General features: G+C 38.1%; 1 protein-coding gene across 1 annotated transcript in view; it reads left to right on the top strand.

Moving 5' to 3' along the window:
* Positions 1 to 23,066, top strand: part of cdh22 (cadherin 22) — a 168,697-nt gene that overhangs the window by 71,198 nt on the left and 74,433 nt on the right. The window contains exon 3 of the mRNA XM_005739998.1: positions 19,876 to 21,017. Within this exon, the coding sequence (XP_005740055.1) occupies positions 20,784 to 21,017 (234 nt within the window). The 5' untranslated portion in view covers positions 19,876 to 20,783. The remainder of the gene's footprint in view (positions 1 to 19,875; positions 21,018 to 23,066) is intronic.

Genomic DNA, 23,066 nt, shown 5'->3' with positions numbered 1-23,066 from the left:
TATTTTGAAAATAAACAAGGAAAAAAACCAGAACTTCAGTCGATTTATACATGAATGCTCCATTTGTTTACAATATTCAAGCCTTTCTTTCTCTTTTCTGCCTCCACTTTTTCCAGTCGTTCTGCTTAATTCTTCGCTTCATTTCAGCTTTTAGTTTCAATTCTGACACAACGCTCTTTTGTAGGCGGGTATGACGATTTTTAAGCCCACCAACTTCTTTGCCATTAAATTCATAATCATAATACATTCTTTTATTAATTGTTTTTAAACATGTGTATGACTGATATAAATGCTGTCTGCAGTGCACAGTCATTTACAGTGAGAAGATGTGCACTATAAACCTAAAAGAAGAGGAACCATCTTCCCACTATCCCATTTGTTTTGCTTTTGGGCACGGAGAGCAAATTCTCTTGTATCTGAAGCTGAGGCAATTTGTTTTATTTGACTTCTTGCCCCATAAAGTGTCAACGTTGGTTCCCTTAACCCAGGGGAGGTTTGCTGCAGAAAACAAATGGGTGTTGTAACAGCCCTTACCAGCAGAGTTCAGTTTTGGGGGTGATCTATGTATTTATCTAGGAACATTTGCTCTGTTTATCTATAACTGGGAGGATAACAAGCAGGTTTCTTCCTGTGTGCCTCCGTGCTTGACTTACACACTTTGATTGATCTCATGTCCCTAGAGGACTATGGGGAATTGGTAGCCACTTGAAATATTCATCACGCTGCAAAAAAAGTTTAAAAATTCAGAACAGATAAAGATGGTGGTGTTAGTATGTTCTAGTACTGGTGTGTATGTTTGTACACTGCTGAGAGGATTGTGTGTCTGTGTGTGTGTAACTATGAAGAAGTGAATGTTCAGCCAACTATTGATTTTGGAAAAGGCTCTCACTGAGATGATGAGGAGGTGTGTCTTGTGAAGTGGCTATTATGTGAAATCAGTTGCTGTTGGCTGATTTTTGCATGCTCTATATTCATTGCTTCCAGCTCTCCAAAACAGCTTAGGCTGCATCTCCTTAGGATGCAAACAATTGCATCCAGATTCACTGGTTTAACGAACACTCAGCTGCTTCAACATGCTTGAAAGTGCCGTAATCGCTCCATTTCTGGGAAGACTTGAGTTGTCTTGTTTTGCACCCTGAGATTGAAGCTGAAAGCCAAAATCCAGTAAACAGTGTCAAAAAAATAAATAAAAAGCATCATTGTGAAACAGATACTTCACCATGGGAGGGATATTGATACGTGTGACTTAAACCCTGCTAAGCATTATAAAATGTATATCATTTTCCCATCTACAATATTTCAGACAAATTTTGAATATGACATGAATGACAAGTGCAGAATGGTATGACTTTTAGGAATTGAATAATAATGTGAGAAACTCAATTAAGTAATCATATTTAATGAATTACTTTTCCCCCCCAGCTGACTTCCTCAACACTGACATTTGAACACCCACAGATAAGGATTCAAACAGCCTGTGTCCTGGATGTTGACATTTGACATGACGTTTCCTCTAATTCCTGAGCAGCTACATAATAATTACTGCAGTTATACAACCTGTCCTCAGGCTTGGAGGCTTGACCTTTCTGCAAATAACATGTTCATTTCCCTTAATGTGAAAACAGGGAATGTCATTTCCTATTGTGCGCTCCAAACGCAACAACTAAGATGTCATCTCGCATCAGCTGCATGCGTCAGCTGTGAACTTATGATATTGTGGGGGCATATATGTACTGGGAGTTTTTATATGTGCATAACAAACAAACACATGGGGTCCATAACAACTTATTTTTTAAATTCAGTTTTTTTTTTATTTATGTACTTTCTTGTAACTTTTTCACCAGGAACCACAAGGGAGATAAACAGAAATCCCTTTGAGGAAGTCTTCACACACTTTCAAAACCGCAGCCACATATAAACACTGGAAGGAAACATGCATATTTAGTTGTTTATAGCTGAGTAACCACACAGCAGGCATGTGGTTAAGATGTATGACAACCTAGTTAAAGCATTCAAGCTGAAAAATGAGCTACACTGAGAAGAAAAATAAGTGTATGTTATGGCCCAGTATTAGGTTGTTAAGAAAACATTTTTCTTTTATCTTTATTAGACAAGATAATTTTGTTTGTTTCTTTGTTTCTTTTTGTTTTGGGGAATATTTTGATCAGTTCAATTAACTATGATCAATAATCGATTGCAACTTGCTGACTTTTGCAAATTTATGTTTGGCACTGTTGACTATGTTTTTATATTTTTCCTGGCTGAAGGAGCCTCAGTACACAGAGGAGAGGAAGCTGTGTACACTACAGTGCGTGCCTTGTTTTTACTTTGTACATATTTACTTCTCGATTCGAGGTTTAAAATTGGCTGTTGTCACAACATATTGCTTCGATTTACCAAGTGATAAAGAAGAAAGTAAAATAAACATGTTATTGCCTCTGAAGTCCTTGCGAAATGTGTACTCCTCTGAATATATTAAAGGATTAGAGATTGTATGTAACATGATTATAAACAAAGCAGCTAAAGTGTGATCAAAGTGAGGGAGAGTAAACACACACACGCAAAGCAAACACACTCATACTTACAGATACATACACAGGAGACGAAAAAGTGAGGGATAAACAGAAATTATGAGACGGATTAAGAGATTACTCCAAAGAAAGATTTTTTTTCTTCCATAAACGAAAACAGAACATTAGCAACAGACTTTGCAAATGAAGAAATATTAAATATGGAAAAACATGTTTGCACGTTTGAGGTTTTGCCCGTGATTTCATGCTATGAGACCTCTTCTTAATAAATATCCATGGGATAGTTATGGATTTGTTTTCCCTTTTTTTTTAATGTTTAGAAAATATATTTGGGGCGCTGTCTAAAACATAAATAAAAACAAAATGTAACACAAGGATTTACAGTTTTTATCAGGTAATTTAACTGAAATGCTGAATAGAAAATTCACTATTACTGTGACAGCATGCATAAACACAGTCACCCACATGGCCACTTTGTTAGGTACACGTTGGTTAAACCCCTTTTTGCCTTCGGAAATGCTCTAATCGGTGGTGGCATACCTTCAGCTATGAGTTTCTGTTCAAGAAACCATTTTGAAATGATCTGGGCTTTTGAGCATGGCACATTATGTAACGTGATCATAAAGGGATGGACCTAGTCAGCCACAATTCTCAGGTAGGCTGTAGCGTGCCAAGAAAATACACCCCACACTGTTACACTACTAGTAGCAGCCTGAGCATTTGCTAAAATGTAGAATGGATCCATGCTTTCATTGTAGATTGATGTCAAGTTTGATCAACTGTGTCTGCAAAAAGAAAACATGACACTGAGAAGATTTTGACATTCTGCTCCTTTGCTGCAAATGCTGATGGAATATATATAAAAGGCAGTCTTACATTGTTTTACTGAAGTGAGCAAGGCATTTTCTCAAAAATGCATCATCTGGATGGCAGCAATTATATTTCATATGCTGAACACAAACTTGAATATGTCATTTAGCTCAAATGCTGAATGTATGCTGATAAAAACCTGGCAGTTAATTTCCTCTTAATCACAAAGAATGTATTCTTTCTTTTCTTTGCAAACTCAAGTTTTAACAACATCAGTGTTTAATGATAGGAGTTTTCAGTAGTGTTACTTAGCTCATGAAGTGATATAGTAATTATTTGTATTAGTTATATGGGCCTTTTTTTGACAAAGGTTTCATTTATTCTCTGATGTACTACATACATACAAAGGTAAGCTCTAAAACATTGTGTTGCAATAAAAGCCCGAAATATATATGAAGCTAATGGAGAAGCTTCATATGTGTCTTTTTTTCGCCTGAATTCTGAGCTGCTGATGATGGATGAGATCATTTTTATCCACTAGTTCATGACTGTGTACTGGTCAGTGGTATCTCAGCAGGATCTTTAAGATACTTATTTCTGTGAGACATTGAGCAGTGACACTTAACATCCTCTCTTCCTCACTTCAGTTTTATGTTTTTCTTGTTTTGTTAGTTTTCAGGTGGCTCAGATACACTCTGGACAGGTCTCATTAGTACTGGAAGGTATATAGAGGTTTTAGAGCAACCTATGCTCCCATTCAGATTTGTCTTTTTCAGGGAAGACCTTGCATATTTCTGCAAGATAACAGTAAACTGCATACTGTATCTGTTACAACACCATGGCTTTGTAGTGGAAGAGTCTTAATATTTAACTGACCTACCTGCAGTCTAGATCTTTCAATAACTGAAAACATTTGGAGAACCATGAAATAAAAATGATAAAAAATGACAAAGAAGACCCAGGACTATAGAGCAGCTAGAGTTCTATATCAGACAAAAAAGGAGAAACATTCCTCTTCCTAAAGTCCACCAGCTGGTCTCCCAAGTTCCGAGATAACTCACTCGCAAATGGAGAAAAATGTAAGGAAGACAGGAAAGCAGAGAAAGAAAAGAGTTTATGAGCATGAACAGCCTGTTTAATGTCACAGCAAAGCATCTCAATCGGATTTCATGGTAAACAGACTGGTTCTTTTCTTCTCTACCTGTGCACTCAAACCAGTATATATACAGCATGCTTCATTCACACCCATTCATACACAAACTTTTTCTATGCTTGCTGTAAGTGCTTTCGATCTACAGCTACACACATTCACACATTTACTCCAGTTATCTTGGTTTGATATAAAAATTTGTGTGATGATCTGAAACATTTAATCTGAAATTAGACATGATAGTGCATGTAAGATCTGCTTGTATCGTGTTGAATTATTTGGCAAAATCCACTGAAAGCAATGAAATTTAGAGCACAAGCAACAAAAGACAGCTGATCACAGCCTGTAACCAAAATCTACTTGTACTCACAACAGAAATGAATGAAACTTATTTCTGAGCGATTCTTTTCCCCACACTTCACTATTACAGATCATCCTGGGGTTTCGTAAACATGCCAAATCCAACTTTAACCCCTGATTTTATTCATTTTCCTGTTTAGGTGTGGAGACAAAACGGGGAGACACACAGATCAATGCAGTGCCTGTCATTATTACTGTAGTGAGGAAAGAACTGTGGATGTCAGTCTACAATACTATAATCACCCATTTCCACAAACTGTGATAGTGACTGAAAGATACAATACAATAGAAATGGGCTCTCTCTAAAGGCTGTCTGTGGTCACTCATAGATACACGGTCTGGAGTTTATTCAATTGAGATAGCCTTATTGTGAAGCCACTGCCTCATCTTCATTGAAAACAAACTATTATGGTGGTTTGGGAAACTTAGGTGTCGTCGTTGCCTCCTAGATTAGTTTTTTTTTAATTTCCAACACCAAAATATCCATTATAAAGACCACGACATGCTGAAAAGATTTTGTCTCCTGGTTCGCTTAAAAACCCCTCTATAATATCTCCAAAATAAGATGAATATTGAACTTTTACCCTGATATCCCAGACGGATAAGAGCTAAATATAGATGGATTGTAACGTACTAATACTTACATTACAGTACATTTAACCTGAACTTGAAGTTTAAAGTTATTCTTTTCCACACTGGCTTGTTAGACATAATTTTTTTACATATCCACTTTGTTCTGTTAAATTTTGTGTTTGAGTTGCAGTCAACCCCAATAGGCAAACCTAAGTGAAATCTTTCTTTTTAATTTTATTTTATTCATCTATTTTACTCCCCCCCCCTCCCCTTGCAGTCTATTGGATGTTAATCCCAACAGCTTATTCTACAATCTCAACATGCTGGTTCTACATCAGGGATAAAATGTAAGATGATAATCCCATATAATTCTGGAGTCCCAGAAACTATTTGAAACCATATTTCATGAACATGAATAACAGGATGTGAAAACATGGACTCGTTATATTTCACACTGTTTCTAACTACGGTACTGTTAAACTGCATAAATTTATTCATACACATTTTTTTATTTATATATAGTGTCCAATAAGATAATGCCCTGACTGTTTGACAGCAGGTTGCGATCATCTTTTGGGGATTTACATCCGAAGGCAATACAGTAGTGTAGTGCTTAACACTGTCGGCTCACGTCGAAGGTTCTGCGTTTAAACCTGCAGTTTAGCCCCAGCTAAACTGCAGGTATTGTTAGTAGTTTGCATGTTCTCCTTGTGCCTTACTTTATAGATCCCTTCACTACCAAAGTCTCTAGTTAAAGAGTTCTTGCTAGCTAGAGAGTTTTTGAATCTAGTGTTTTTCATGCTAGCTCTTCAAAAAACATACAGACCACTGTATATTCATAACGTTCATAGCAAAAGTTATTTCCTGTTACTTTAATGTTTATTTATCTCTGTGGGAATCACTTTAAAGTTTTTGGAACAGAATTATTTATAGTTTGATTACTTTTAGAACATATCGCTGCTGATCATTAAATTACACCCCAGTTTCATCATAAACTTAAACCACAGAAAGAAAAATGTACAGCATTGTGTTAGTTTGACCACTTAAAACAACTTCTTATTCCAGTATTTGCTGGGTTATCCACACTGGGATCATCAGAGTTAAAGGACAATCAGCCAAACTCACCAAACTATTAAATTTCTCTTGAGTTTTGCTAAAAGTTTTAGCACTTTAATGTATCCATATACATCCCATATGGGTGTTTAAGGAAGGTACAGTATCTCTTACAGTTTCATTATTTTCCAAATCTGCTTTGCTGTATTTTCTTTAATGAATTAGACCTTACTAACAACTCTCACCTCTTGATACTCTCAGCTGTTTTGATATTGCATTTCCTGTTAGACCACATTCTACACATTCACTGACATTTTATCCCAGGAGATGAGTTTCGTTTAAAGAAACAAACTCACGCATGCTGTTTTGAGTATGGAAAGCTTCATTTGTGGTGCTCTCTCAAAGCTCTCTCATCCAGTTCTCTCTTTTCTCTTGTTGTGTTTTGCTTTCTCGAGTAAGTCATTTTGTATCTCAGGTACCTGAGCCTCATTCCCAAGGTGTATATTTCAATTCTTACATACTTACAGTATTTGATCTGCTCTCTCAGGTTGTTCTTTTCATATATCCTTTCTACTTTCTCTCCTCCATTCCAGACGGAAGCTATCTTAGTATTGTTTGAAAGTTTAGCTTAAGCAGCCAGTCTTTAGCTTCAGCCAATTTAAAATTGTCAACATCTTTTAATCTTGCTATTCATCTCTTTGTGTTCAAACTCTCTGTGCAAGGCACCTTTGATATTAGTTGGTTGTTTTGTAAAGACTTCTTCCATATTCCTCAGATATCTGTGCATCTGAGCTATGAGTTAGTCTTCTATCTTCTCCTCTCTTTTTATAGTATAGAGCACAGTAACAATGCAGTAATCTGTACTCTACTCCTGTTAAGGGAGATGCATTTCTATTAATATATTTAAATGTTCAGTATCTTGTGCAGGTCAAAAATGCAATGAATTCTGTTAGACAGGAAGGTAGGAATGCCATAAAAATAACCAAACACATAAGTGTGTATTCCTGAAATGCATGGTTTGAAATGGTTGGAGTCTTTTCTGTGAAACTGTATTTTAAACACCGTAACGGATTCCACAGGATAGCGCTTTTCATGGAGTAGTGTAACAATTTGTAAGGACTCAGTGCCAAGTGAACCTAAGGTCACAAGGCATTAATTAAATTGCTTTGAACTCTAAACACTCCTGAGCCATGAAACATCTTTTCATAAAAAGAGCAAAGAAACTTGTCATACTAGTTCTCTAAGATAGTCAACCACTTGGTGTTATGGCAGCTTACTTTTGTGTCTGCATTGGCTAGAAGCAGCTCTCAAAGGCAGCACTGGTCTGTTGCTGCATGTAGAGGGTCCTAGTATAGCCTGCTTGGTGCTAAGGACAGAGTCAGAGCAGCGTGTTGACAGACACCAGTGCTCTTCTACCATGCAAGGCCCATGTGCACTGACAGCTGTCAGCTACCTTGGCCATCATCTGTCTTTCACTGAGATGCACACATGCACCTCTGTATATGCATGAACACACACACTAACATAATATTTCCTTTGCACACATGCGTGCACACATGTGTAAGTAGAAACACACACAGAGCCTGAGAGGAGAAAGCTGGCCCAGAGTCTTAGTCCAGTCTACCTCTCTCTCAGTTTCTCTTTATCCCTCCCTCTCTCTTTCTACCAGCCAAAGCTAAGGATACTGAGCGCCAGCCACCCGTGAGATGAACGATTTAGTAATTGTGCAGCTGGCAGCCCAGGCACGGGGCTTTTGCAGTAGTAGTGGACACTGTGGCATGTATGGACAAAAAGACTACTCCTGTGGGGAGAAAAGAGAGAAAGAGAGGCAGAAAGGCAAAGACAGATAGAAGCAGAAAGATGGAAATTTTAATGGAACACGGTTAGTTCTTGAAAAAGAAATTTAGGGAAAACTAATGGCTGTGAGGACAGTGAGAAAGACAAGAGAGTGGGTGCAGGCTCATCTTGGTATGTGGGTGGAAGCTTTTTAGTTTTGAAGAGTAGCAACAGTATTGGCATGGGAGAAAGGGAGCAAGGGAGGAGGGGCAGTGATTTGAATAGGAAAGGGAGGGAGCGAGGGATGGGGGTGGAAAAGCAGCAATTAGTGTAATTAGAAGACCAGCTTTAGCAAGGCACTGACAATATGTCACCTCTCATTATAAGCCATAAGCAAACACAGCAGCCTAATTCAAAGCAGCACCCATTCTCTAGACAGTTCCCTGTGTCAATGCAGATTTTGTTCTCCCCAGTCACGCTCGACTGCATATCATTGACTTGCCAATACAACATGGGGTTTTGGATCCAGAATATAGAGTCCAGTCTGGGAGAGAGAGACCCAAACAATAGCAAGGTCCAACTAGCATGCTGCTGGAGTATGGGATGTTTGGCAGCCAAACAGACAGGACTCGAATCCTTGTTAGGCTACAGTGAGATTGATTAATTCAGATGGATGAAATGTGTTAGATGTTTGTGCAGAGGTGGTTTGAATAGCGGATTATGTGTTGATTTGGATTTAATGTTTGGGCAATTATGACATGAGAGCCATTGTGCTTTAAAGCTGTGGACACATTTCACTGAACAATTTTATCGACTTGTGTAAAAACAGTGTAGGATTGCACTTGGGACAGGATGTTATTTCATGTTAGAACAAGTACACATATGGCTACATGATAAGTTTGTATTTGGACTTAATAAAAAAATCAATATGCCAGCTAAGCTAAGCTAAGCAAAAAATGGACAGTGCAATGCGTTTTATTATATCATACATGCTCATCATTTCTTCCAGTGCCCGTGTTTCTGTCGTCCAAAGGCAACTGCTATTTGTTCTAGTTTGTCTCATAGCAAACAGCCCATTAAAACTTTACCATTGTAACATAAACAATTTACAGAAACATGTTTTCTGTTGTGCCTCTGCTTCTTTTTTTCACCCCTCTGTGACATGACACAGGGCTGCTGAGCCAAGTGACTGTGACAAATTGGGATTGGAAATGACAAAATAGGCTATTTAATAAGCATGGCAGAGGGGATTGGACTCTGGTGTTGGGTTCACTCGAATAAGCAGACTGTCTGAACTCCTCCTGGGCCCGGCTTTGATGGCAGCTTTCATCCATCTGATGGGGAGATTCTGGCAATGGAAGTTGGAGCCCTCTATGCCTGCTATCTACAGAGTCTGTGTGTATTAAACTGTGCATGCTTGTGTGTGTGCATGTATGTGTGTGCATAGGAATGGTTTTGTGTAAATGCAAAACCAGCGCACACATCAATCTGATGCACAGATATACTGCGGCGAGTGAGGGGGCCCAAAGGGAATAAATGTGGCCATGTGTTAACCTCAGGCTATTAACTTCTAAATATAAACTCCTTCCGTCAGATTGTAATCACTTGTGCTGTTTTTGTCACCATGGCCCCTGAAATGAGAAGCTGTTATTAGAGAGAGATGCAGCGATATTCTCTAATGATACTAGGTTCAACTGACTTGTCAGATTTTGTTAGTGTGTGGGTGAAGACAGAAATATTTGCCTGCATATATGTTTAAAAAATAACTGATGACTAATAAAACACAATGTCCACGTGTTCAATAAACAGTGATCATTTAGAAAACTATTATGGGAACATGCATTTTAAGGCAATGCAGAATGGACAAAAACAGGAAGACATCAAGAAAAGGTATAACGACAAAACAAAGTGTGAGTTGAAGCCAAAAGAAAAGACAACAAAACAAGTTACAAAGTGTTAGCAGGCAGCAATGTCAGTGTGTTACAGAAACAGAGACAAAAAGGCAAAGTAAAGAAAAGACGGCTTTGATATATTAAAAAAGCAGTTAAGGAAAAGTGAGGAAGGGAACAAATGATAGGATGGGTTAGAAAGTTTATTGTGGTGTACAAGCTGGAATACATTAACAAAATAAAATACCAAGGTTTGCATATTATTTCTATGCACATTTGTGTGAAAAGTGTCCTTGCTTTGTGTTTATGCATATGTGTCTGGGCGAGTGAGTGTCTATGTCTTTGCCTGCATTTAGGTTTTGCATTTTTGACCAGTTACATCACACACCAATGCCTGTAAAAACATGAATCATAAATTAATGCATGACATTTTTCACTTATGTGCAAGTTCAGTTGTAGGGAGAACTTTATTTCACTTCTTCAGATTTCTGCATTCTTCAAAATGTAGTTCAAGGCTATCATTATAGACTTGACTTGACTGAATTCTTGGACAATTCCTGGTCTGCTGTTAGTGACTGTTTTGTTTGCATAAGGTGCAGCTGTAATGTTTACCACCACCACCACTTCAAGGTTTATCACAATCTTAAACTTAATTAGCCCAAAAATCCCCACAAAAAACTGAGGCAAGACTCACAATAGTGTTAAACTATTATAACAGAAATCTGGTCAATGGGTACAGTGCAAAAACCTTGAACCACCCTTCATTTCTTTATGTCTTGCTTGCAAGCAGCCAGACTGCCTTGTAAATGTTTAAGGGCTTTCACATTTTCTCTTTCATCATTGAGTATTTTGTCACTCATTTTCAGTCCAGGAATGATTTATTATTATTATTACTTTTTATTTCTATTTCTATTATTCAATAGTCAATAGTTTTTGACTAGCAACGTCTGAATGAGTTCAGGTTGTGTCGTACAATAAAGTCAATAAAAATATTGGATTTCAAACCCTGTAGAATTATACAAACTCTACTTTTGCCTTAGTATTTTTATGTATGTTTCAATACATCTCTAAACTTACCTAACCCATCCCTACAAATAAGGGATGGCTCAAGATTTTTGCACTGTACAGCAGATGATAAGGGATAGGGTGGAAAAAGAAATATTAACGGGGGAACATGTAGAGAAATATAATTGAACCCAATGCAAAGCTGACAATTTTGGAATTACAGAGACTTTTAAATCAGGTGTTACAATAAAAAAAAAAAAAAGAGATAATCACCAACGTTTGTGCGATATAGCTTTTTTTGAGATATTTGTTTAAAGGTATGGTCATTTAAAGAGAAAATGTGGTTCTCTGGGATCCTAAACATGAAAAACCTGCACAATATCAGGGACAGCGCTCTGATAAGATACAGTATAATATACTTTAGTCTATTTTCCTGCTGTATTTTAACAGATATGGAGGGCAACAACATGTATTTGTATAACACTTTTTTTTTTAAAGCAAAAGCAGTTCAGAGTACTTTAAATATACAAAGAAAGACATTAAGGCCTCCAAACACTGACTGTTTCTTTATAAATCTGTGTCAGTAACACGGGAGATCTTAATGATGTCGGTAGGGCTTCTACTCATCTATCCTGTCAGTACATTAGGGTGTCTGATGAGAGGTTGTCAGCTACCTGATTTGCTAGCTTTTGTTGTAGCTATGGAGTCTGTGTTTGCAGTAATTGTCACTGCCTTAAAATGATCAAGCTCGATCTGCTTCATACTGAAGGCACTGACAAATGGTACAAATCTCTGCAGTGAATGATTCATCTTTTCCAACCCAAGTTAAAAGGAAAAAAGAAGCTGCCAGTATTTTTCGTTCAGTGGTTCACAGCACTCACATATGCACTCCACACAACTCTCTGAAGTGGCGTCTAATCTGATTGGTCAGGGGAGGCATGATAGAGAGAAGAGAGGGCTAATGGCAGAATAGAGAGGCAAAGATAACAAGCTTATCACAGTGTGAAAAAAAAAAAACTGGGCAAAACTTGTTTTGAAGACAATGTCAAACAAAACACTGACCAGTTTGCTGGCTTGTCAGTGTCATTTTCTCACACACATTTCAACAGGTGAGCTTTATCAGTCGTCATTAATTAATTAATACATGGGTAATTTAGATCTCTTTGACTTTAGGGTTTTTGGCTTTCTTAAATGTTTCGTTCCATTCAGATTTTATTAAGGAGACCAGTCACTGGCAGAACAACAACACATGTAATACAAAATAAAAAAATTTAAATTAAGGAGAAGTGTAACTGTTTCCATAACACTATGTGGTTTCTTGGAAATGCTGTGTTTAACCTTACCCAGTCATGGTCACCATATAACCTATTACACCTAAATACAATAAACAGCCGATTAGATGTGTTAAGCAGCTGTGACCTTCAAGATATCCAGTGTAATGTGATAAAATGAGTAATAAACCCGTATGTAAACAAAGCAAATGTCCGTACATCTATAAAAGATGACAATAAACAAGAATAGGATAGCAATTAAAACACAATGACCATAGAAACATGGGCACCGTCAGATGGAATCTACTCTGATTAAGTATATATTGTGAGCCAATTACGTCCTTAGTAGTCATTTAATATATATTAGTTTCCGGCAAACTACTAAGTGGCGGTTTACGCCACAACATAATTGCCGGGTAAATCTCCTACATAATTATAAAGAACAAAATACATTACGTTATGTAACACTATGACAGTGACATCATTGCTCACAACAAGAAGGCTTGATAAGCACTCTAATAATAGTAACAACAGCCTAAGTAATATTAATGTTTATTTTCCTTTGAAAAGGGCAATAGGCCACTGATTTAAGACGGCATGGCCATGCTGTGTCCCAGAACAAATGCATATCAACACACACGCAGATATAGATGTATTGTGCCCTTTCATGTCTGTGAATGGCCACATCTGTGTGTGAGAGAGTGTCAGAGACAGAGAGGCCTGTCTGCTGGTCATTGGCCCCATGCCTATCAGTTTGCAGTGATCAGTCTTGCCTGGCTGTCGTCTGCTCGCTGCCAGCTGTCAAAGGGCTTGCTCTGGGCATGCCCACTGATGAGAGGCTGCAGCCATGCTCTAGAATCAATCCAGCACTCTAATAGGTCACGAATGGCTGCACAGTGCTTGCCAATAGCTTTGGACTAGAGAATGAGTAGAGGAGGGAGCGGAAAGAGATAGGGCAAAGAGAAATGAACAGGGAAGGATAGGTACTTCAAACATATATTTTTTTTAATGATTAATCATTATTTATTTATTTATTTTTCAACAAGGTTTACTGCCCACTGTTACAAAACAAAGGGGTGGTAATTGACATGCCGCTAATTTGCCTCTGCCAGCTAAGGCTTGTGACTCCTTTGTAGTGATGGCCAAGTTTTAGTAAATCAGAACACACTAACATAAATCTCTCTCTCTCTGTTTTTCTCCACAGCTCATTACAGTTACCCACTTTTAGACCCAAGTATAAGTAAATGTGTACACACTTAATGGAATTCCCTAAGTGCACAGGCAGAACAGAAGGAGACGGATTTTCATGGAGGAGTGTACATTTTATTCTTTGGATGCCAAGCAGTTGGTGCTCAGCAAATGTTTCAGTTTGCAAAGCGACTTCTGGGCCATTGGTGCACACAGAAAATATTTGATACAAATGCTCTCTAATTAATCAAATTCAAACCGCCTGTCCTACTGTTAAATCATCTACTGTAAGGGAACAGGGACAGCAGATAGGCAGAAAGAAATTAATTCTATCTTCCCAATGTTGTTTGCCTTTGAGGCAAAGAGGAATAAACAGTGTGTTTTTATTACTTTGAAGTTATCACTCCACAGCTGTAAAATATCTAATTGGAAACTTGAAAATAAATATATTTGATAAATTTAAGTCAAGTGAAAGACTTAAGAAGAGTTCTTCCACCCTTTCACTCTCTCTCTCGCTCTAAATACACACACACACACACACACACACACACACACACACACACACACACAAAGTAATAAAAGACATACATTTCCTTTCGTCACAAAATATATTTATTATAAACATTTTAAACGATGCTCTGAATCCTACAGCAGTAATGGCAAAGACATAATTTCTTGCAGAAGTTGTTAATTTAATAATGTAATGTTTCTCCTTTTAAGTACCTTTTGACAAAAGCCATATTTAGGTTTAATTCTTAGCAGTTTTATCATTTTATCAGTGATATAGATCACTTCATTACAGATGGTAATTTTAAAATACTCATTAAAATAGATTAAGTATAACAGCTAACACCCAAAAATGTAATTCTTACAGAAGAACAGCATTAGCTGCGCTTAAATAAAGACTATAAAGTATTTATAGTTTTCATGTGACACCGACCTGCGGTCCAATGCTCTTCAGCCATCCTTTGCTGTACTATCGGATGTAGTAACCAGCATTTATTGACAGCTGCCAGAAAGGTAGAGAATATGGCACCAACATGTGAACACCTGTCCTAACCCTGACTTACAGGCCAAATATCACCAATCCCTGTGTGGTGGGGCGTGGTCGGTGGCACAGCTGCAGCGAGGCGGACACACCTGAGCGGCATCAGCAGTCACGCCGCACCTGCATTAAATAGTCCGTACTGGGTCCTGTCAGTGTTATTGTTGTCAGCGTGTGTGGCTGCGGGGTGCAAACCTGCAGCTGTTTGTGTGTAGCAGCAACCGTGATAATAAAAGTATGCTGGAAAGCATGAGTACATGGTCGGTTTGCCTGCCAGGTTAGTGACTGAAGACTATGGTTAGAGTGCTCACTGTGAAACCGACTGAACAGCTGATTTTACCATTGACATCACAGGTGGTGACAAAAATGTAATAAACACATTTGAATAATTTTTATAACAGAATAACAGAATTTGCTCCACGTCAGTTTGCAGCTCTTCACAATTTCACCTCTCCTGCTCAGGCCTGGAAATGATGAGGCTGTTCTGCTCTTTATTCTGCTCGCTCTTTATTTGCTCAGATTAGTTCTCCACACTCTGGATACTTCATTCAGCTACAGCTCGCCCACTGCTTTGCACAGCCAGCAACCTGTCTGGTTTTCTGGACACACTACCCACTCTGACCTGCTCTGCTCAGGCTCAAAATCCCATCCTGAGCCTGGCAGTAATTATTCATCTTTTATCTGGTTACACTTCCTTATATATTTATTCATGTATTATTTTGTTACCTGTTGAAGATCAGGCTCTGGCTGCTGGGTTGGGGTCAGCAAACTCTCAGCTTTCTTTCTTGGCTAGCTGTGCATTAACATGTTGTCTGTGCGGATGAATGCAGAGAACCGAAGTTCTGTTAGCAGCATAATGCAGTTGTTTCTGTCTTGGACACAGCTTCACTTTATGTACTCATGTCCTTTTGTGCAATAAAAATAAAAGTAATTTCCATATCGCCAATTCTGAACAGCTGTGCTTCACTCCACCCTTTTCCTCCTCCCACACAGGAAATGAAATCGATACTGATATTTTTTGCTTTCTATCTGGAATGCAGACAAATGAAAAATGAATAATCATTGTAACACAAGAAACAACTGTAATGTAATGTTACATTACTGAAAAATATACTTATTGTAGTAATCCATTACATTGTAAAACAACAAAAAACTGTCTTTAGGCTGTCTTTTCAGGGTCTTAGTTTTAAGTCTGTCTCTTAAAACTGTCTCCTCTGAGACGTGAATTGAACAAATGAATGAATAAAAGTAATTATTTAGACATAATTTGCAGAAATAATGAACACTAGTCAGTGTCAAGTATGTGCTTCTTGAGTAACACATATCTTCTTGGATTTGGCATTTGGTTACTTTTGGTGTTCAGATAGAAAATAGGACTGCGTTAAAAGCCCTAGAGACACTACATTTGCTGCTGGTGTGTCGCTACAGGTGCCACTGTGAAAATTAAATAAGAGCCCAGCTAGTGTACAACAATTTATACTTCTTGCCAGAAGTTCAATCCTCGGGTAAGATAAACAGCGAGGTAAACTGCAAAAATAAACAGTACACTTAACTTAGGGCTATACTCATCATAGTGCCTTTTTCTTCATCAGTACAGTGTGTTTTTAGATGACGCTAAACTGCATTTAGCAGCAAGTTTATTGGTTGAGTAAACTTTTGCCTCGCCAGACCTTGGACCTGAGATCATGGTGGATAAGCAGGACATTTTTTTATACATGAATTTGCTAACCTCAGGGTTTTTTGCATATCTTGCGGAAAAAAAACAAAAAACAAAACACCAGACAGACAGGTAATATGGTCCAGTAGTATGAAGACATGAAGTTGGAACTTGCTCTTTATCAGAACTGTGGGTGTGGCCTGGTCACAGTGGGGAAAAAAACGCTCTGTCATCCCCCATGCCAGGCAGCAGGGAATGGTCATTATCTTCAGTTACAAGTGGTGGATTTTAGAGAGGGATACATGGCAGACCCAGAAAAGCTTGATCACATTCTGTATCACTGCTGTCTGAGCAAAGCTCCATCTGAAAAGAATGCTGGAAAATAGGCCTATCGCTGCCAACAACCACACTCCCACTGTTAGTGGACACAGGCAGCCGTGTGTGTAGTGCCAAGGCACACTGTGCACCGTTGGTGTTGTTCTAACATACTAAAAGGTCTAGGGTTGTGTATTTGTGATGAGAAACAAAGTTGTCCCTGACTGCTAAATTATCTCACCGCAGTTCAGTGTTATGCATAGTGCTGAAAGACTACTGGGGTCAGAGAAGGCCTTGTATTCTGCGCATATTTAATACAATTTATTTTCAGCTCTCATTTTGACGTCTAACAGTTCTGAAAACCAGACAAAAATTATTGTGCTGAATTCTACTTCATAACGATTTACGCACTTGATCTGAAATTGTAATTCCAGTACACCCCCTTTCCTTTACAGCAGTGTATCGCCACTTCTGCCTAACAGTTCTAACCAAAGTCACCACTTGACAGAGACTGGTGGGTTTTGTATAGATTGATGTACTGAAAACACTTGATGAGCAAAAAAACAAACAAACTTAAATGAGTTCAGTTGCTTAGAAATGATTTGGTGGTAAGATACCAGACTAGTTATAACAATTGCAATACATGATGTTTTCAGTCGGTGTGTATTTGTGTTGAATAATTCTAATCTCAATGTTGACAGTAATAACCCTGTTTATGATTTTTGCCATTCAAATGGCCCTAGCATTCATCTCCTTCCTCTGTAAGCTGTTGGTAAGCTTATCATTGACAAGCCAATTTATAAATAAGATGGTAATAGGATCCATTGCTGGATAAACAACAGCACAAAATTTAGTATCCCCCCCAAAAAAACAGTCAGAGTAACAAACATGAACATGTTTTTAAAAGACATGGGTGGTCTGCTAAATCATGTGGGATTATATGATGGAACAGAAGGGTCCTTTAATTTTTCAGATTCAATACACCCAGCTACCCTACCCTAAGCTAATACATAGCCCTGTTCTGGTTCTTAATAAAGTTGAGGAAAAATTTCTAGCTGGATTTGCTCCACATTGAGTGAATGCATGTAGAGCATCTTCTGGGCAGCAATTGATATGTGGTTTGTTCACTGATGAACAGGGTTTCTCATTCCTTCCAAACATAGAAAGAATCACTGGCTGGCTGATGGCTTCCAAACGTGCCTGCCCTTTCCTAAAAAAGTTTCCAAGGACGTCTCCCAGATGGATCTCTTTAACAAACCATCTGGCACAGAGTTGTTAAACTCTGCTGTTTCAGCTACCTGGGGAAGGTTACCAGTAGCTACTGAGGAAAATGAATGTGCTATCGTCATTCAGTTTTGGTTGAGCAATCAAGCCTTAATCTTTCAGAATGTTACAACCAAAAGTTAAATAAGAAAAATACTTGCCTGTTGCCAGTTTAGCCTCTCCATAGACTGCCATGGGCAGGGATAGCTCAGTAGGTAGAGTGGTGGCCCCATGATCGGAAGGTCGGGGGTTCGATTCCCCTGAACAGCTACCCTGAGGTACCCCTGAGCAAGGTACCGTCCCTACACACTGCTCCCCGGGCGCCCAGTGGCTGCCCACTGCTTCACTGAGTGAATGGGTTAAATGCAGAGAGGGATTTTCCCCACGGGGACCAATAAAGTACACTTTCTTCTTCTTCTTCATAGAATTTATAGATAAACATGCGACCTGATCATCAGTTTTGCATGCCAAAAGACAAAATCATTTAGTTTCTCATTTCATTGTAAACCTGTGGAAATTTGCTGCTTTGAAAATCCTTAATGTTAATATGCAATACTTGAACATTTAGTCATAAAATAAAATTTGCTATATGATTACTTACCTTAGAGTAGCACACCAATCCCTGCATCACACAACTGTAATAGTGATAATGTTTGTACATTTTCAAAACTGTATATTTTGAAATCAATGTGCAGTTTTTCTATTAACACTCACTGTGCTGAAGTTAATAAAGAGATCTGAGCTGTTTAAGTTACTCCTGAGCTGTTTCCCCCGGAGATTGGACACCCCCGGAGCAGTTGGTTTCCAATACCACGGACATTTCCTTGACCAACAGTCTGAGAAGGAATTATTTCCGGATGCTCCAAGCTTGCTACCGGGCAGCAGGAGAGCACGATTAGAAATTCCTTCTAAGCCAGCAGAAATAGGTTAAACCACCTGCTGGCCTTAGGAGCTTTTCTTCGGCTGGTGTTGCAATCTTCTTTCTTAAAGTTGTAAGGCCAGAGACATAGTAAATGTTATTGTTTCTTTTCCTTTTGGTCCTTTTGTTCTGAATGTTTCAAAGAGGCCATAAATCACACCCACAGCCACACAACACACTCTCTTTCATTTCCTCTTATATTCTCGGCCCTTTAATTTCTTCATGTCTTCCTTTCTGTCTCCTTTAGAACCCTGCTTTTACCCTCTCTGTCTCTGCTCTGTCAACTCTGCCTTTCTGTCAGCCTCTGTGCATGTTTCACAGCAGCCAAGGACCATGTCTGTTACCCCCTCCTACTCTCCAATGTTTGTCTGAAGTATTAGGGGGTGTTGCCTCATTGGATAGAATTAATTGATTAATACTTTTATCCAATTAGTGTTCCCTCATGCAATTAATCAGCTGGCTGCGGTTAGGTCCGCTCCATCAGTTGGATGAAAGGCAGACAGATGCTTTGGGTTTGCTGTGTGATGAACAGTGACCTTTCTTGCTTGCGTTCCCTTTCTCTCACCCCCCCCCCTCTCTCTCTTTTTCTTACTCTCTCTCTCTTTCCTTCCTATTTTCCTTCCTATTTTTCACTTGTCTGGTTTCCTGTCTTTCTATCCCGTTTTCACCATTCTCCAGCAAATTGTTGGAATTCTTGCTGAACACAAGAATTACTAATAGAAAAATGTTCGTTGCAGATAATCCTAACAAAACCAAAACACTTATGGGTTTTGTAGTTCAAAAACACAGAGTTAAACAAAGATAAATTAAACAAAAAAGCGGTGCTATAGGATTTGTTCTTTATTTATTATTTGTACATTGATTTAATATTGATTGTAAAGAGCTATGAAAAATTGACACCAATAATCCACAACAGGTCAAGTAAGGGAAAAAAATACAACTAAAATAATAATAATATTAATAATGATAATCATCATCATCGTTTTGCTGGTTAGTCAATCCTTAAATCTATCAAATAGAAACTATTTCCATACTGAGGCCATGACAACAGTGTCTTTTCTGTTTTACAGGTTCCCTCTTTTCCTGCCTTCAATCCATGATGGAGCTGTCATAATGGCTGAAAAAACACTGTAGGACCTTTTGAAGAATGAACTTTCCAAACCAATGGATTGTTTTGAAGGGCAAAGCTGTCAGAGACCAAACATTATCACCAACAGTAAAATCCTTTGGCCTTTCGTCAGTTCAAGGTTTCTGCTTCAGAAGGTAAAGCCAGCTGTGACTTTTTGAGGAGCTGAACTACTGAAGAGTTTTCTCTTCAGCAAAGTTTAATCAAGTCATTTTTTGGCAGCTTAGTATCAAACCACCTGAAACACACATCAGCTACTGGAGGTGACATGGCTAGAAGTGGAAATGGAAGCACTGCGAGCAGTAATCGATACGAAGTCAAAAATGGATGGAAGCTATCACTCTCAGTCTTCATAGGCATGCTTTTCAATGTCATTCTATGCTTGGCCCTCCTAATTCCTTCAATGATCAGTGAGCCTGTCTAGCAAAGCCTGTTTTTGTTGCTTTCAAAAACCTTGAATAACATTTTCCAAAGTCAATTTGTCCAGCTACTTTCGGTCACATAAATAACATATTAAGGAAAACAAACAATAAAAAAGACCCTATAAGTTGGAGTAAACACTACGAAGAATCAGAATTACTGACAATGCCACAGTGCAAACAGTTACTCTGCAGGTGGTACAACTCCTATATGCTCTCTGACCTGCCCTGTGTTTGGCAGATAACTTCAGATTGATTTCTGATCCCATGGATTAACTTTCAAGCTCTTTCACAAAGACCTTTAAGCGTGTCCTTTTGGAGTTTTATTTCAGATAAAACTACAACAGAAAACCTTCTCTTGTTTGCATGAATCTTTTAAATTACATGTAGACACAGGAAGGATTGTTTTTCTTTTTTTTTTTTTTAAATCAAAATGGCTCCTTCATGGACATCAGGAGTTTGGACACTACTGGCAGCACTAACTCTACTTAGCTGCAATATTTTTACCTGGTGTGAAGCCTCAAGGACTAGTGGCACAACAACTTCAGGAGAAAGAGACCAAGAGCAAGGACCCTCATCACTTGAACGTGTAAAGAGAGGATGGGTGTGGAACCAGTTCTTTGTTGTGGAGGAGTATACAGGAACAGAGCCTCTATATGTAGGAAAGGTAAGACATTATGACTCATTACATAAATATATGAAAAACTTTGTGAACAGGTGTCAATTCCTTGAACTGTTGGTAGTGAAAAGAAAAAGAAAAGAATGTCTCAGCATGCAGTTAAGATATGGGTAAAACATTTCAGGTAAAATAAAGTATAATACTCTGGATAATGTTCAGGAAAGCTTTAGTGATGCACTGTGGAGGGAGATTAATATGTTGGCAAGCTATGTTGAGGTTAAAGTCAGAGTTTCATAAAGGTAGCTCTCATTTTACCTAGCTAAATCACCATGGTAACATATGCTATATGCAACCTATTCAAGCGAGCACAAAATTGTCATGGTTTCTTTTTAATTTAAAATAAGCTGTAATTCTAATATAGATTATCTGCTTAAGGAAGATGCATTACATATGCAACCATACCTAACTGAATGAAAGTTACAGCTGTAAAGTTACAGCAGTAAGAAACTTTGTAAAGGGCCTAAACTACTGTCTCGCTGGAATTGCAGCTAATAGAACTCAGAAACATAAAAGAACAGATAAGTTCTATTTCTAAGAACAAATAAAATGTATTATGTATTGAACTTTTCCCAAACTAAACTGATCTTATTAGGCTGTGAGAGAATGTCAGACCTGAACACACTGATTAACATTTAAATAATTTAAATATTTAAACTATAAAGATGAACATGCAGCAGCTGATATGTTAGGAAAAAATTAAAGATCTTCTGCAAGAATATTCTCTTATCTTTGGATCACCAGTGCTGCATTTTACTGTTATCCTTTTTATACTCTTTAGTGAACTTTATCACCAATTCTTATGATAATGTTACGAGTGTCTGGAGTTGGTGACAAACTTTTAGTGCTGAAGAAGAGTCAAATGAGGCATCAAATCCCCCCTTTTGTGAGCGTGCATAGAAAGTGATGCCGAAAGTCTGACTTAACAAAGAAAGTCGATAACCTCTGACACCTGTTTCTCTAAGTAAGGTTTCAAGATTTTGTCCAGACAAAAAAAATAAAATACTTGCCAACTTCCTTTGCAGTATACACTTTTTGAGGGCCAAATTCCCAATTTGTTGTTAAAATACTCCAGATGCCTTATGTTATCAGGATGAAAGCATTATTTCTAAGAACCTCTCTCAATCACATAAGACTTTTTAATGAGCAATTCAGATCAGTTCCTTTAACCAAATGCTTTTGTTGTCCTTGTGAAACAGGGTAAATAAAGTGGCCAAACATAGATATACAGCAAAACAAACAGGCTTTCAAGGGCAGACATGCACTTATATATGAATTTGCTGTTTGAGGAGCTTAACACATAGTTACTCACCTACGACACCAGCATATCTCCTTTAAAATACTATACTCTACTAAAGCCGTTAAAAGGTATACATATTTTATAGAATAATACATGTTCAATCTAGAGTATACTGTAGACTATTTTGCTGTAATATTTGTGAAAACAAAATAATCAAACCCCTTCATCTCACACAGCCATCAGAAAGGCAGTAGCTGGAATCACTGTCAGATCCTTACTCAGTTACTTTAAGTAGACCATGATCGTTGAGTGTTACCATAAGAATTCAAGAGAAGCATTCTCATTGGGCTCGGAAATCAGCTGACAGTTCCTGCAAGCATCCCTATCCTGCCCGAACCTTTACACACAATTGTACATACAGAAAAAAGTACACACAAATGACATTTGTAGATTTAAACTAAATATACTGTTTAGGCATCTATGTGTTTGCATTAACTGTCAACTCCTGATAAAAATCTGCATATTTATTCAATTTACATAAAAGAGAAAATGATTTTAGTTCAGGATAAAAGTGTGATTTGGTCAAAGTCAAAGCTCAACTACATTAAAAGCATTTTTGAACGGTCTAATTATGCACCTCTTCTAATCAGTAACCACAAATGCTTCCCTCTGCTCTTTGGCATTTGCTTTGTAAGACAAAGATGCAAAGTGGCCAGAATTGTTGCCAAAATGCATCACTTGAAGCCACTGAATTACTAAACCGACACTAGCACTAAAACCTTGCTTCCAATCAACAGCCA

The sequence above is a fragment of the Pundamilia nyererei genome, unplaced genomic scaffold (genome assembly GCF_000239375.1).
Source record: "Pundamilia nyererei isolate P.nyererei 1_Seehausen unplaced genomic scaffold, PunNye1.0 scaffold00096, whole genome shotgun sequence".
Taxonomy (NCBI): domain Eukaryota; kingdom Metazoa; phylum Chordata; class Actinopteri; order Cichliformes; family Cichlidae; genus Pundamilia; species Pundamilia nyererei.
Note: the sequence above shows the minus strand (reverse complement) of the source record. Positions and strands in the feature narration are given on the sequence as shown.